This window comes from Oratosquilla oratoria, chromosome 15 (genome assembly GCF_046742065.1).
Source record: "Oratosquilla oratoria isolate Oo_2021 chromosome 15, ASM4674206v1, whole genome shotgun sequence".
NCBI lineage: Eukaryota > Metazoa > Arthropoda > Malacostraca > Stomatopoda > Squillidae > Oratosquilla > Oratosquilla oratoria.
Window position 1 is genome coordinate 66672934 of NC_134791.1, and position 15270 is coordinate 66688203.

The 15270-nt window shown below is 39.7% G+C and overlaps 1 protein-coding gene across 2 annotated transcripts in view; it reads left to right on the forward strand.

Moving 5' to 3' along the window:
* LOC143033487 (ribosomal protein S6 kinase delta-1-like) overlaps positions 1-13426 on the forward strand; it is a 329868-nt gene extending 316442 nt beyond the window's left edge. Inside the window, exon 13 of one of the 2 annotated variants that reach the window (XM_076198986.1) lies at positions 10931-13426. In XM_076198986.1, the coding sequence (XP_076055101.1) occupies positions 10931-11032 (102 nt within the window). In that variant the 3' untranslated portion in view covers positions 11033-13426. The remainder of the gene's footprint in view (positions 1-10930) is intronic. The other variant, XM_076198987.1, reaches the window with a different exon arrangement.
* Positions 13427-15270: the final 1844 nt, after the last annotated feature.

The following is a 15270-nucleotide window of genomic DNA, read 5'->3' on the forward strand; positions in this document are numbered from 1 at the left end:
CAGTGGAGTACCGCAAGGATCTGTGCTGGCACCAATAATGTTTGCTATCTATATGAATGACATGGATGAGGACGTGAACTGCTACATGAGCTTCTTTGCCGATGACGCCAAACTGCTAAGGAAAATAGAAACTGATGAGGACTGTGAAGCACTGCAAGAAGACCTAAATAGGGTATGGAACTGGAGTCAGAAATGGGAAGTGGACTTTAATACTAAGAAGTGTAGCATAATGGAGTTTGGAAAAAGCAAAAACAGAATATCAGGAAAATATACAATTGGAACCAAAGAAGTAAAGAAAGTAGGATCCGAAAAAGATTTGGGAGTAATTATCACGAACGACTTGTCCTATGATATACAGATTAACAAAATTGTCGGGGAGACTTACAACTTGCTAAGATCAATAAAAGTGGCGTTTACATACTTGGACGAAGACATGATGAAAAAAATATTGGTTACATTGATAAGGCCTAGATTAGAGTATGCAGCGACATTGTGGTCCCCCAGTACCAAAAAGAATATAAAGAAAATAGAAAGAATCCAAAGAGCAGCTACAAAAATGGCACCTGCACTTGCAAACCTATCATACGAAGAGAGATTGGCTAAACTGGAGTTACCGACACTGGAGCAAAGAAGAGAGAGAGGTGACCTATTGACCATCTACAGAATCATGAAAGGCACAGAGGTACTCGATAGTGAGAACTTACTTAACTGGGACAAAAGAAACACAAGAGGACATGGAAAGAAAATAAAAAAACATAGCTATAGAAGAGAACTGAAGAAAAACAGTTTTCCTCATAGAGTTTTGGACACTTGGAACAAACTGGACAATGAAATAGTATGCGCAAAAACCATTCATGAGTTTAAAAACAAACTAGACACTGCAAGATACAAAGGCGGGACAACACGAGCATAGCTCCCCTTCCCGCAAAATACAACTAGGTAAATACAACTAGGTAAATATGTATATATATATATATTTCTCTTTACATTTTGACTATAGCACCGGTAGGCATGTAGCGTAGGTTAGTGCTTCCTTTGTTCGTGATGCAGGCAGGATTTTTATAGTGACAATGTTACAAAACTTGAGTTGTGACTATACACCATAGTAGGATGAAATTTATCTAAAGATTTAAGTCATAAAGGCGACTTTTACAGGTAAAATACCGGTAATTCCGGTAACGGCATTGTTGTTTACCGGTAATTCCGGCTCTGAAATTAGCGGTATTTGCCCAGCACTAGCTGATAGACATTTCCTTCCAGAAATCAAGATAGAAGGATATAAATATTTTTCATAAGGACAGGGCAGGAGTGGGGGAGGAATAGAACTTTTTGTTAAAAATGCAATAAAATGTATAATCAACAATTCAATAAGGAAGAGGATAGTGCAGAATCTATTTGGGTGGAGATTATAAGCAAGAATAAAAAAATTATTATTGGGACCCTATATATAGAGCAGACTGATCCCCTGATTCATGAAATTCGCAGGGCGTCCCAGTACAAAAACATTGTGATCATGGGAGGTTTTAATTATAGAAACATTGGGAAATTTTAGTAGAAAATCAGGAAGCGAAAATCTTCTTAAATGTGGTGCAGAATAATTTCCTAAAACAATTACCAAACCTACGAGGGGATAGAATACTCTAGACTTACTTCTAACTAATAATGAGCACCTAAGGAGCAATCTAAAAGTGGGAGATAGTCTAGGTTCTAGCAAGCATCAAGAAATAAGATTTAATATTATTTGGGAAGAATTAAAAAGTACGAATAATGTTCAAGTACCAAACTTCAGGAGAGCCAATTTTGATATGATGAGAAAGTATATAAGACATTTCATCACTTGCTGGACTGACCCAGGGGGCTGTAACTGGGTCAAATACATGGTCAGTCCAGACGTTATTAGCACAGTCAGGGGTTGGGTCACGGAGGGTATGCGTACCTTGGGTCAGGACACTTGTTGCCACGGGGTCAACAGCCAGGTCAGCAATTTGGATGAACTGTATAGTAACCTAACAGATTTAATTCTAAATACACAAAACAAATTTATTCCCCTCAAGTCAATACAAAAAAAATAGTAATACTCCCAAATGGATAACAAATGGGCTGAAACATGAGATCAGAATGAAAAGAGAACTTTATATAAGAATAAAAAATGGGGAAACACACTTTAGATCCAAATATAACAATATGGCAAGACTGGTTAAAAAGAATACGCACACAGTAAACCATAACTATGAAATTAAGGTTGCCAGACAAGCGAGATCCAACCCAAAGGGGTTCTTTCATCTCTACAGAAGAAAAAATAAGGAAAGGATAGGCCCAATTCAAAATTATGAAAATGTCATGGTAGAATCAAAGGAAAAAATGAGTGAGGCATTTTACAAATATTTTCTCTTCTCAGTGTTTACTAAGGAGAGGTTAGATAAGGTACCTGACTGCAATCTGATTTTCAGTGGGGATGAAGAAAGTAGACTATCTAATGTCAGCATTAGTAAGGTAGAAGTAGTCAAGCAGATTGAAAGACTTCAAGCTACAAAATTCCCAGGTCCAGATTAAATTTTTCCTAGAGTGCTGAAAGAGTGTAGATTTGAAATCTGCGACCACTTAACAGAAATATTTAATAAGTTGATAGACACTGGTTTTGTGCCTATTGCTTGGGGGCAGGCAAATGTTGTTCCTGTTTTCAAAAAGGGAGATAAATCATCTATATGCAACTACAGATCAATCTGTGTGACATTAGTTGTAGGTAAAATGCTTGAATCAATAATAATTAATAGACTCAGAGAACACATTGAGAGACATAATTTGATTTGTAACACACAGCATGTCCCCAAGGGTTAAGTCGTGTGTGACTAATCTTCTATCCTTTTACACTAAAGTATATAAGGTGTCAGATAACAGTGATAGTTATGATGTTATTTACCTTGACTTTAGCAAAGTGTTCAATCAAAGCCCATGGGATAGGAGGAAAAGTATTAGAATATATTAGAGCTTGGATCCTAGGGTTTAGTTTTGGGTCCTTTATTGTTCATTATGTACATAAATGACTGGAACAATGGGATTAATAGTGATGTTAGTAAGTTTGCGGAAGACACTAAAATAGGACACCTAATTTGGTCAGATGATGATGCTGAGATTCTGCAGGACGATCTTAATTGTTCACATGGTTGGTGAAATGGCAAATAAACTTCAATATCTCAAAGTGCAGCATGTTAAATGTAGGGCTACACAACCCCAAAAATAGATGTAGCTTAGATAACACATTTTTAGAGAAAACTGAGTACAAGAGAGACTTGGGAGTTCTAGTGAGTCCTGGCCTTAAATCCAGGAAACAGTGCATTAACAAACAGAGCATTGTGTTTCATTGCTAGGATGGTTATGAATAAAAGTGCAGAGGTAATTGTCAGACTCCATCTAGTGTTAGACCCATCCTTGACTATGCGGTACAGATTTGGTCTCAGTCTTATAGAATGGACATTAATTCACTAGAATCAGTACAGAGGAGAATGACCAAAATGATTCATGGGCTCAGAAATTTACCTTATGAAGAGAGGCTTAGGCAACTTAACTTACACTCTCTGGAAAGACGCAGAGTGCGGGATGATCTAATAGAGGTGTTTATGACAACAGGGTAGGACTTGCAGTAATGGATTTAAACTGGACAAATTTAGATTTAAGAAGGAAATAGGCAATAATTGGTTTACTAATAGGGTGGTCAACAAATGGAACAGAATAACCATGTAGTTAGCACTGAAAATATCAGTTGTTTTAAGAAACGGTTTGACAACTTTATGGATGGGGATGACAGGTAGTAATGGACATGGAACTGCCAAATATAGGCCTCATGGTCTCTTCCAGTCTCCTTCATTCTTATGTTGTGTTCTTATGACACTTTGCTCTTAAAATACACTGCTTTAACCACTTCAGCACGGGACTTAAATCTCGCGGGCAGCAGCCAATGCCAGCCGTATGACGTCACGTAATAATATTCTTATCATAAAATATAGTCGCCGCTTATATCGATCGTTCTCTCTTTCACCCGCGAATTTTGAAAACCACAGAGAATGGGATTCAGGGTGCATTTGGGAGAATGTAAAAACACAGGGGCGACTACAATAAATATAATCAAGACGCCGATATGGCAGCGTCGCGAATCCACTTGCTCCTCATGACGCCTACGTGTGCGGCACCGTATGGAAGGGGTTAATGCCATGGCATTTCTACTGTTTGAGGATGTTGTTGATGCCTTCAAGCTTCTCACTGATGATGAAGATATACCAGCTGAATTCATGTCATTTTGAAGGCAACATTGATATTCAACAGGGAACGAGTGAACAGTGAAGAAGAGTAGAACCCCTTTTCCCAATAGAAGTGTGGAACATCTGAGAACATACTCTCAATGACCAACCTAAAACTAACAATGCAGCAAAAGGTTTTCACAGTGCACTAAGATCGTCTATAACAAGTATGCATCCAAATTTATGGAGGCTTTGTGCTTCACTACAACAAGAAGAAGCCTGCACACTAACAAAGTTATTGGATATCAGAAAAGAAAGAAATACAAGACTATAAAATAAAAGTATAGACTTATTGAAGATCTGACATGGAGTTTCTGAAAGGCTTTGTACATAGCAAAGGAATGCAAAGGAGATCCAAACAGCAACTGACCTATTGATCCTCTTGGGGCTGCTTGCAACTTGAAAGGGGGTGTAAAGAGTGGTAACAGTTAAGAACCACTGATTTAATTTAAATATGTGAGCTCACACTGCTGAGAAATAAAATTAGATTGGGCTGGACCCCATATATTTATCTAGGCATTTTTAAATTTTAGAAGTGTCAGTTGGATTTGAACTCATAAAATGAACAAGTAGTTAGTTCCACACATTTACAATGCAATTTTTTTTTTTCTATTTTGTAACCAGTATTTCTTGTGATATTATTATAGTTCACAAAAGAATAATCATCTGTGTTCATATTAACAAAGCCATATAACATTTTAAAGACTTCAATTAAATCACCCTACATTCTCCATTTGGATAAGCTAAATAGATTAAGTTCACTTAAACACTCTTCATAGGGTTTATTACATAAATGAAGTATCATTTTAGTAATTGCATCTTGTATCCTTTTTAATTTGTCAGTGTCTTTTGTATGACCAAAATTGAACACTTACATTCTTGTGTTCAAATGTTCTTCCAATATATCTTACTATTTGCTTTGCAGATTTTGTAGCTTTTGTGCATTGGAGGATTGGTTTTAGATCATTAGATACTATGACTCCTAGGTCTTTTTCATTATCTAATTTCTGAAGTTGGTTACCTTCATTACCATAATTAAGCTACTTTTTAGATTTATTTTTAACCCCTGGGACCCTTCTGCCCATCTGGAAAGTTAAGCAATAGAATTTAGATTTGTTTTAACTTGTATGTATTATCATCTTTTATTATTTGTACATACATACATATACCAAAGGCTCTTTTCCCCATTGCATGGGAGGGGGGGGGGTAGCCAAAAGAAAAAGGCATAGAAACCACTCCCACCCATTCCATTCCCTACATATTCCACTCCCCTCCACCCTCTTCCCTCCCTCTTATCTTGGCACCCCCTGGATGACAGGTCATCCCTGCATCCTCTCCACTGCCCTGGGTCAGAAGCAGTGTCGCAAGACACAGCACATCCACAGCAAGTCCGCTTCATTAATTCGGCAACCCCCTCCCTCTCCGTCCCCTCATGCAGAAAAGGAGAAGATGGCTAGAAATCCCTTCAGGCTGCATCAATTTATTTTTCATACATACTCCCTCACCCCCATCCCCCACCCACTCTCCCTCATGCATGACAGCATCATCCATTCACAACCCTTCTCCATTCACCCCTATCTTCTGTCTTCTCCCATCCTTCCTCAACAGACGTTCCTCTCTTTCCCAATGCCCCTTTTACCCCATCCATCCATCTTATCCTAGGACGCCCCTTCATGTTCACTCTTTCCACCTCTGCCTTCCACACCTCTTTTACTAATCTTTCTTCACTCATTCTTTCCATGTGTCCAAACCATCCCAATACTCTTTCATCAACCCTATATCCCAACTCCCTTTCCACCCCTGTTCTCCTCCTCACCTCCTCATTTCTCACTCTAGCCTAGTAACCCCTATCATACTTCTCAGACATTTCATCTCAAATACATTCAAACTCCTCTCTTCCTCTCTTATGCTCCATGTTTCTGCCCCATACAGTGCTGTCGGCACAATCACTCCTTCATACAATCTCCTCTTAGCATCCATTCCCAAATGTCTATTTCTCATTACACTTTTTAATCCACCAAGGCATTTACTCACTTCTCTCAATCTACATTCTACCTCCACCCCCACTCCCTTTCCTGCCACATTTGCACCCAAGTATCTAAAACTATCCACTTCTTCAGTCTTTCACCCTTAATACTCACTTCCAGCCTGCTGCCACTCTCTCCCCTTGTACATTTCTTTCCAAAACATCTTTTTATTACTTTCAAATTTTTCTGTCATACTTTTACCCCATTTCACATCTGCTCTCCTCTTTGCCTCCTTAATCTTATGCTTTACTTCTCTTCTCTTTACTTTGTACCTCTCATACGATTCCCTCGTCCTAATTTGTAACCAATCTATGAAAGCCTGCTTCTCTTCTACACCCTTCTTTGCTTCCTCATCCCACCACTCACTACCCTTCCTTCTATTTCCTCCCGTCCTCCTTGTTCCACACACCATCTTTGCACACCTTGTGACTCCCTCTTTGAACCATCTCCATTCCTCCTCCACTCCTAGTTCTACTCTATCCTTCACTATCTACCACTCCTCAGCTTCTTATTCTCTTTCTCCTTTTCTTTCTCATTTAAGCAGTTCACTCTAAGTACCTCCCTACCTTCTGCCCTTTTCCTCTTTCTCCACCTATTCTACACTCTCAATTTACCTTTGACCAAAAAATTATCTGATATTCCCCCACTCTCTCCCCTTAGAACATGTAAATCCTTAACTCTTCCTACCATACTCCTGGTGACCACTATATAGTTCATTAATGCTCCATCTACCACCCTTCCATCCACCACCATCTCCCATGAGTACTTATGCTTGAAATTCTTCCTAAGCACTGTATTTGCTATCATCAGCTCTCTAGACACATCTCCACCATCAACTCTCTACTACAATTCTTTCCTGGAACTCCATACTTCCTAATCACTCCATCTATTGGCTCTTTTCCTACCCTAGCATTAAGGTCTCCCAATACAACTACAGTGAGACCTCTCATTAATGGACATTAATTAGCTGTGTTTGTGGTGTTTTTGCTGTGTTTTCAGTGTTTTTGGTGCTGTTGTTTAGTGTGTGCAATCACTATGCCACCCAAAAACCACTCCAAAACACCGAAAACACAGCGAAAACACCGCAAACACAGCTAATTAACGTCCGTTAATGAGAGGTAGTACTGTACATTGACATTTCTTCCTAATCCCTCTTCACACTCATTTAAATCTATCCAAAAAACCTCCCTCTCCTCTATGCTCTTCTCACTACCAATCCCATATGCACTTACAAAGACCCACATCTCCCTTCCCAGCTTCACCTTTATCCACATCAACCTTGAAGAAACCTCCTTCCACTCCACTACACGCTTACCTATCTCCTTACTTACTAATATAGCCACCCCTGCTCTCCCTCATCCCTTCTTCACTCCTGAGAACCTCCCCACTACACTCCCACACTCACACTCGCCCTTCCCTTTCAACTTAGTTTCACTCAGTGCCAACACATCCATCTTTCTTCTCACAAACATACTGCCTATCTCTTCTCTTTTACTCTCATCTGTACCACATCCACGCACATTAAAAGACCAAACCTTAGGGTACTGATTGGAAAATTCAACTTAGTTTCACTCGGTGCCAACACATCCATCTTTCTTCTCACAAACATACTGCCTATCTCTTCCATTTTACTCTCATCTGTACCACATCCACGCACATTAAAAGACCAAACCTTAGGGTACTGGTTGGAAAATTCCTAGACCCTCTTATGCCTTTACTTTTTTTTAGGAATGTCCCCTGTGGGGCTACAGGTAGAAATATTCCTAGTCCTCCCTGTCCCATTTTTTGTCGCCTTTTACGACTCTAAGTGGGAAGACTTGGTGGTAGCACTCTTTTCCCCCACCACAGGGTAGGCGAAAAAAGGAAATGAATATTCAGAGAAATGGTACAGGACAGTAACAAGGGGTTAGGGGACAGCATAAAGGAGGGACAGTCCCAGTATAATAAAAGTGTCATAATTTCTCTATGAACAGAGTCTTCCTCTATCACAGACAAAATGATGTGCGACTCTGGTCTGTAGGGGTGCCCCATATAGAACCTAAAGTATCAACTGCATGTTACTTTGCCACAATAACATGCAGCCAATACCCCAGACAGGGGTATGATTTGTGGGTGGAATTAACATGGGTGAAATTTTCTGGTAGCCATAAGAGTTTCAACTAACATTTCTAACTACTGATTACATAACAAAACCCCAAATATAAAAGAGCTCACATAATCCTAATCTTGAAACCAAAGAAACCATCCGAAAATCCTGTAACATACAGACCAATCTCACTACTATTCATAATACTCAAACTAATGGAAAGACTGATAACAGCTAGAATCAAATCAGAAATACCTACCTCTCCCAACTAATATGGATTCAAGGAAAGACACTTTACCAATACTCTACTCACAAACATTACACAAGTGCTGAAAGGACTCGAGAAAGAAGTTATGATAGCCATAGATATAAACAAGACTTTTGACAAAGTCGCTAGACACTACATACATAAAGGTCATTGGGACAGATATGATAATGACAAGAGTGGCTAACCAACTTAACTGCAAGAAGACAGTGCAGAGTAACCCAAAACAACCAAATCTCAGTAACAAAAATGCTGTACAGTGGAATCCCTCAGGATGGAATACTTTCACCATTACTGTTCAATCTTTTCATGAGTGATCTCTCAACTCCAGAACCAGAACTAAAGACCAATGTTCTCTTTTAATCCTATGGTTTGACAATAATAAACTAGCACAATGAGTACAAAATAATAAAGGACATCCAAGCCTACCTGAAGAAGCTGAAACAATGGCTCAAAAATAACAATTGAATCTTCATCCCAGAAATCAACATTTTGGGACAGTGTCTATGTGACTGGCTTATGGTAAGAAGGTACCTGTCCTTACCAATACCTCCAATCTTGCTGACTACACATTTCCTAATCAAAGCATCTGACTCAGAGAATGCAAACATACCACAACAACAGCATCATGCCATCGTCCAGCAAGGAACCAACATAAGTACCTAATGCCACCAGACAGTTCATTAACCTTTCCCCTATACCTACCAAGCTACATAATTGACAATCCATACACTTATTCATGACACATTAACCCCTTCCATACGGTGATGCCTACGTAGGCGTCATGAGGAGCAAGTGGGTACGCGAGGCTGCCATATCGGCATCTTGATTATATTTATTGTAGTTGTACCTGCGTGACCCCCATACTCTGTAAACTGACTTCATCATATTTTCTATGGTTATCAAAATTCAGGGGTGAAAGAGAGAACGATCGATACAGCGGTGGCTTTATTTCTTATAATGCGAGTATTATGACGCAACATCGTACGTCTGGCAGCTAATGCTGCCCGCAAGATTTTGGCCCGGCATGAAGTGGTTAACAAACATAAATACAGTACTTAAAACTTCCACTGCAATACAATTAACCCACTTATGTTACTATAGAAGATAATTATAGGCAACCCCACACAAGAATGCTGATGTGGCTAATTACAGATACATATATGGCAAATGTGTCACCAGAGCAGAGAGGGAGCCTAGGTGAGGAACCTAAGAGAGAAGTTAAGGGAATCTCTCTCTCCCTAGACTCACCTTGGGAGATTATATCCCAAGCTTAATCCCAGATCATCTTTACCAATAAACCCTAGAAAACTGACGATTTACATCACCTGCTAAGCCCCCTTATATAGCCCCAACAAAATACAGCTACAGGATACTGAGCACCTCATCTTACACAGTCCACCTTTAGCAAATTGTAGGTAATACAATATTTATTCCTTGAGTGACCTATAGGCCTATGCGGTGGCTGTTACTGCTTACTTGGGAGCTACGGTCTCCTTCAAGAGAGACCTGGGGGAATGAATTCATTGGATTAAGTTGTCAACACTTCTCTTCAGACACCTTTACAAAATATCACCATTAAGTAACTTATGGGATGAATTGGTGGCCATGGCTAGTTTCATGAGGTCCATGAGAGAACTGGTACAAGAGATTAATGTTTTGTTGCCCCCAGAATAAGCCATCAGGTATGCTTGACAGGGATACCCACAATGAACAAGGCTATATCTGATAAGTTATATCTGCCTGAAAGCAAAGTGATAATCAAGAAATTTGTCTGGGAGCTTGCTAGGGAAGGAGAAAATTAGATGTGTACATTCTTGGGGATAGCTCTTATTGGTTCTTGTACTGGTGGTTTAGCTTTTGCAATTTTTAATGGCAACATTATTGTAGAACATTGCCAGTTGTTTTTCCCATTTTGATGTTCAATGAAATCTTAGGTCCATTTTTAGATTTCACACAGTTCATGTAAATAATGAAGATTATATTTATTCTCATACTTTTAATTAAAGATGTTTCATTGATAGATTTTAGGATATTATTTCTTGTCCTGATGTATACACAGTAAATACATCAATAAAGTTTTATTACATATGCCAAAGTTTTGAGTGTTTTCAACCATTAAAAAGGTTTTGAAAAACTTGCATGATTTTACATAGTTACTGGATTTCTTTCATATGAACTGTACTTATCCTATCCCTCTTTTTTTATATCTTTGGAAAGATATAAACTTGCACAATATTTTTTTATGACTCCACAGATGCTCCGTGCACATCCAAATGAAAGGCTTGGAGGAGGGATAACTGGTGCCTTGGAAGTAAAAGATCATCCCTTCTTCACTGGTGTGCTGTGGCAAGACTGAATCTCATCAATACCAGGACATATCATTTTTCACGCCCTTATGTACTTCTCAGTAAATTATTAATAAAGGAATTAAAGAGGCAGCTTCCACTTATGACAGTGGTTTATAACAGTGCTTAAAGTTTACCTAAGTGTGCTTATGGACCCCCAGCCTTCTCCTTTATCATCCATGTTTATTTTAAGTTAAGCCTCAAAAATTCTTTTCTGAAATCACATATAAGATCTTATTAGAAATTAGTAACCATGAATACACATGTAAAGCAAAAAGCATATTTTAAGGAACCATATACTCAGAAACTAAATAAAAACAAATGTATAGGCATTAAAAGAATTACAGTAAACTAGTAGATGAGATAAGCATTTCCTTTTGAATGCAAGAGTTATTCTTATGAAGATTTCGTAATGCTCATTAGTGAAGTTTAAGCTCCATAATATTCATTACTCCATGTAAGGACTTGATTCAAGCCCATCTCTTTACATTCTTATACTAAAGTGACTGCAAATGTACAGAATTAAAATGCATATTTGAATATAAATATAGGATGCAAATAAGAAAATATGAATTGTATATAAATACTGGTTTTAGAAATAATGATGATGATAATAATTGTCATCTCAAGTTTCATTGACTGGAAACACACAGCCCCACAGTTGCTGGCAATGTCCCTTGGGCCTTCCCATAGATCCCTCTTGAAAGAATTTTTGGACTCTTGTTTGTGTCATATTATTTTGGGACAGTGTCTATGTGACTGGCTTATGGTAGTAGGAGGGGAGCTTTGCTGCTTATCAGCTCTCTTCATATAAAAGGGTGGAGGAAATGTTATTGGAATTGATGAGAAATATCTTGCTCCTGGTATGAAGACTAAGTGTCAGTCCTTAGGGAAGGAAAGATAGCTGCAGTGGGAAATGCGAAGAAAATGAGAGTGATGAGTGAGGAGAATGGAGGAGAAATAAGGATGGATGAGGTGAAGGCAGTTGTAAAGATAATGAAAGCAGGTAAGGCACCTGGTCTGGATGGATGTCATGCAGAATGTCTGAAAAAGGGAGGTTCAGTGATGGTGGACTGGTTGGTGAGGTTATTTAATGTTTGCTGGAGAGAGGGTAGAGTACCGGAGGACTGGAGTAGTGCCTGTATAGTTCCTCTTTACAAGGGAAAAGGGGACAAGTGTGAATGTAGTAGTTTCAGAGGGATTAGCCTGTTGAGTGTAGTAGGGAAGGCTTATGGGAGGATCTTAATTGAGAGGATTAGGAGAGGAACAGAAGGAGTAATTGGTGAGGAACAGTGTGGATTTAGGACGGGTAGAGGTTGTGTAGATCAGATCTTTGTGGTAAGACAGATATGTGAGAAAGCTATAGGAAAGGGGAAGGATGTTTTTTGGGCTTTTATGGATCTGGAAAAGGCTTATGATAGGGTAGACAGAAAGGCACTGTGGGAGGTTATGCAGATTTATGGGATAGGAGGAAAGCTTTTGGGAGCTGTTAAGAGTTTTTATGAGAGTAGTAGAGCATGTGTTAGGATTGGAAATGGAGAGAGTGAGTGGTTTGAAGTAAAGGTGGGACTTCGTCAAGGATGCGTTATGTCGCCCTGGCTGTTCAACTTATACATGGATGGGGTGAGAGGTGAATGCTAGGGTAGTGAGTCAGGGATTGGAGATGGTTAAAGAAAATGGAGAAAAGTGGGAGGTGAGCCAGCTGTTGTTTGCGGACGACACTGCGCTTGTGGCAGGGTCAGAGGAGGGATTGAGGAAGCTGGTGGCAGAGTTTGGGAGAGTATGTGATAGAAGAAAGCTAAAGATAAATGTGGGTAAAAGTAAGGTGATGAGATGTACAAGGGGTGAAAGTGGCAGTAGACTGGAAGTGAACATTAAGGGAGAGCGACTGGAGGAAGTGGATAGTTTTAGATACTTGGGTGCAAGTGTAGCAGGAAAAGGTGGAGTGAAGGTGGAGGTAGAATGTAGATTGAGAGAAGTGAGTAAATGCCTTGGTGGTTTAAAGAGTGTAATGAGGAATAGACATTTGGGAATGGATGCGAAGAGGAGACTGTATGAAGGAGTGATTGTGCCAACAGCACTGTATGGGGCAGAAACGTGGAACATAAGAGAAGAAGAGAGAAGGAGTTTGAAAGTGTTTGAGATGAGGTGTCTGAGAAGTATGGTGGGGGTTACTAGGCTGGATAGAGTGAGAAATGAGGAGGTGAGGAGGAGAACAGGGGTGAAAAAGGATTTGGGAGATAGGGTTGATGAAAGAATATTAGGATGGTTTGGACACATGGAAAGAATGAGTGAAGAAAGACTAGTAAAAGAGGTATGGAAGGCAGATGTGGAGGGAGTGAACATGAGGGGACGTCCTAGGATGAGGTGGATGGATGGGGTGAAGGGGGCTTTGGGGAAGAGGGGAATGTCTGTTGAGGAAGGAAGGGAGAGGACGGAAGACAGAGGTGAGTGGAGAATGGTTGTATATGGATGATGTTGTGACTGCATGAGGAGGAATGGGCGGGGGGGTGGGGGGTGGGGTAGTATGTGTGAGTAAATTTTGATGCAGCCCGTAGGGATTTCTCCCCGTCCTCGCCTTATATGCAAAGGGGGACGGAGAGGGGGGGTCGCCGATTAAATGAAGCGGCCTTGCTGTGGATGTACTGTGTCTTGCGACACTGCTTCTGACCCAGGGCGGTGGGCAGGGTGCAGGGATGACCCGTCATCCAGGAGGTGCTCAGATGAGAGGAAGGGCGGGAGGGGTGTGGAGTGTATTTAGGGATGAAATGGGTGGGAGTGTTTTTATGCCTTTCCCTTTTTGGCTACCTCCCTTGGAAGGGGGAAAAAGCCTTGGTATATGTATGTATGTAATGGCATTAAGGGATTGTAAAGCTGGGCAGCAGGGAGATGATTTTCTTTGACATCTATCATGCAGGACCATCATTTGCAAATACCTGTCAATAGTGCCTGGTATTAGAAATTATGTAAAACATATTTTCTTTTTCATTTGTAGTGGATCTCCCCATGGAAGGTATTACCAACCCTCGCTCATCTATTTTCTGCTACATGTAACCCTAAATATTTAGTAATGTTCACTTTCTTAAGCCTTACCTCCAACTCTGCCACTCTCATCCCTTGTACATCTCATCACCTTACATTTATCCACATTTACTTTCAAATTTCTTCTTTCATATAACCTCATGAACTCTGCCACAAGCTGCCTCAGGCCCTCCTCTGGCTCAGTCACAAGTATAATGTTATCCACAAGCAACTGCTGACTCACTTCCCATTTTTTTTCTACTCCCACTTACCATCTCCAAACCCCTGCCTATCTCCTTTGCATCTACCTCTCATACTACCCCATCCATGGCCACATTGAACAACTATGCATTGTACAACCCTGGCTCAGCCCCACCTTCATTTCAGACCACTTACTCTCACCATTCCCTATCCTAACAAGCTCTACTCTGTATACCAAAAAGTTTCTCCCTCCTTATAAGGGAGGTAGCCAGCAAAAGCATCCACCCCCACCCATCCCACATCCATCTATCAACCATTTGTTTCCCTTTTATCCTAGCTCCTTTTGGATGAAGGGCCATCTCTGCCCACTGCTCAGGTCAGAAGCAATGCAGAAAGACACAGCACATCCTCAGCAGGGCCCAACTATATAAGCTGGTTTACCCTCACTTTATTTACATGGCAACCCTCCCTCCTCATTCCCTAGTGCATAAATAAAGAAGACTAAAAGAAATTCTTTCAGGCCACATTAATTTATAAACCATTCTTCACCTACACCAATCTCTTCCCTTCTCCCTTTCCTGCTCAGCACACATTTTGTCATCTACTCCTGTTTCCCTTGTGTCCCTCACCACTTCCTACAGTTCTCTCAATGTTAACAATGATAATAATTTATCAAAAAGAAAAAAATGTGTGTGTATATATATATATATATATATATATATATATATATATATATACATACACATATATATACATATACATATATATATATATATATATATATATTATATACATCTATACATATACATATACATATATATCTACATATATATATATATACATATATATATATGTATATATATATATATATATCTCTATATATATATATTATATATATATCAAGGACTACTATTGCACAGGACGTGCGCACCCAGATCCCTGGGTCCGCTAGCGGAAGCCATTGCTTTCTTTGTAACCTAACATTTTATATTGGACAAATATATCAAAACTAGAAACCTAACATTGT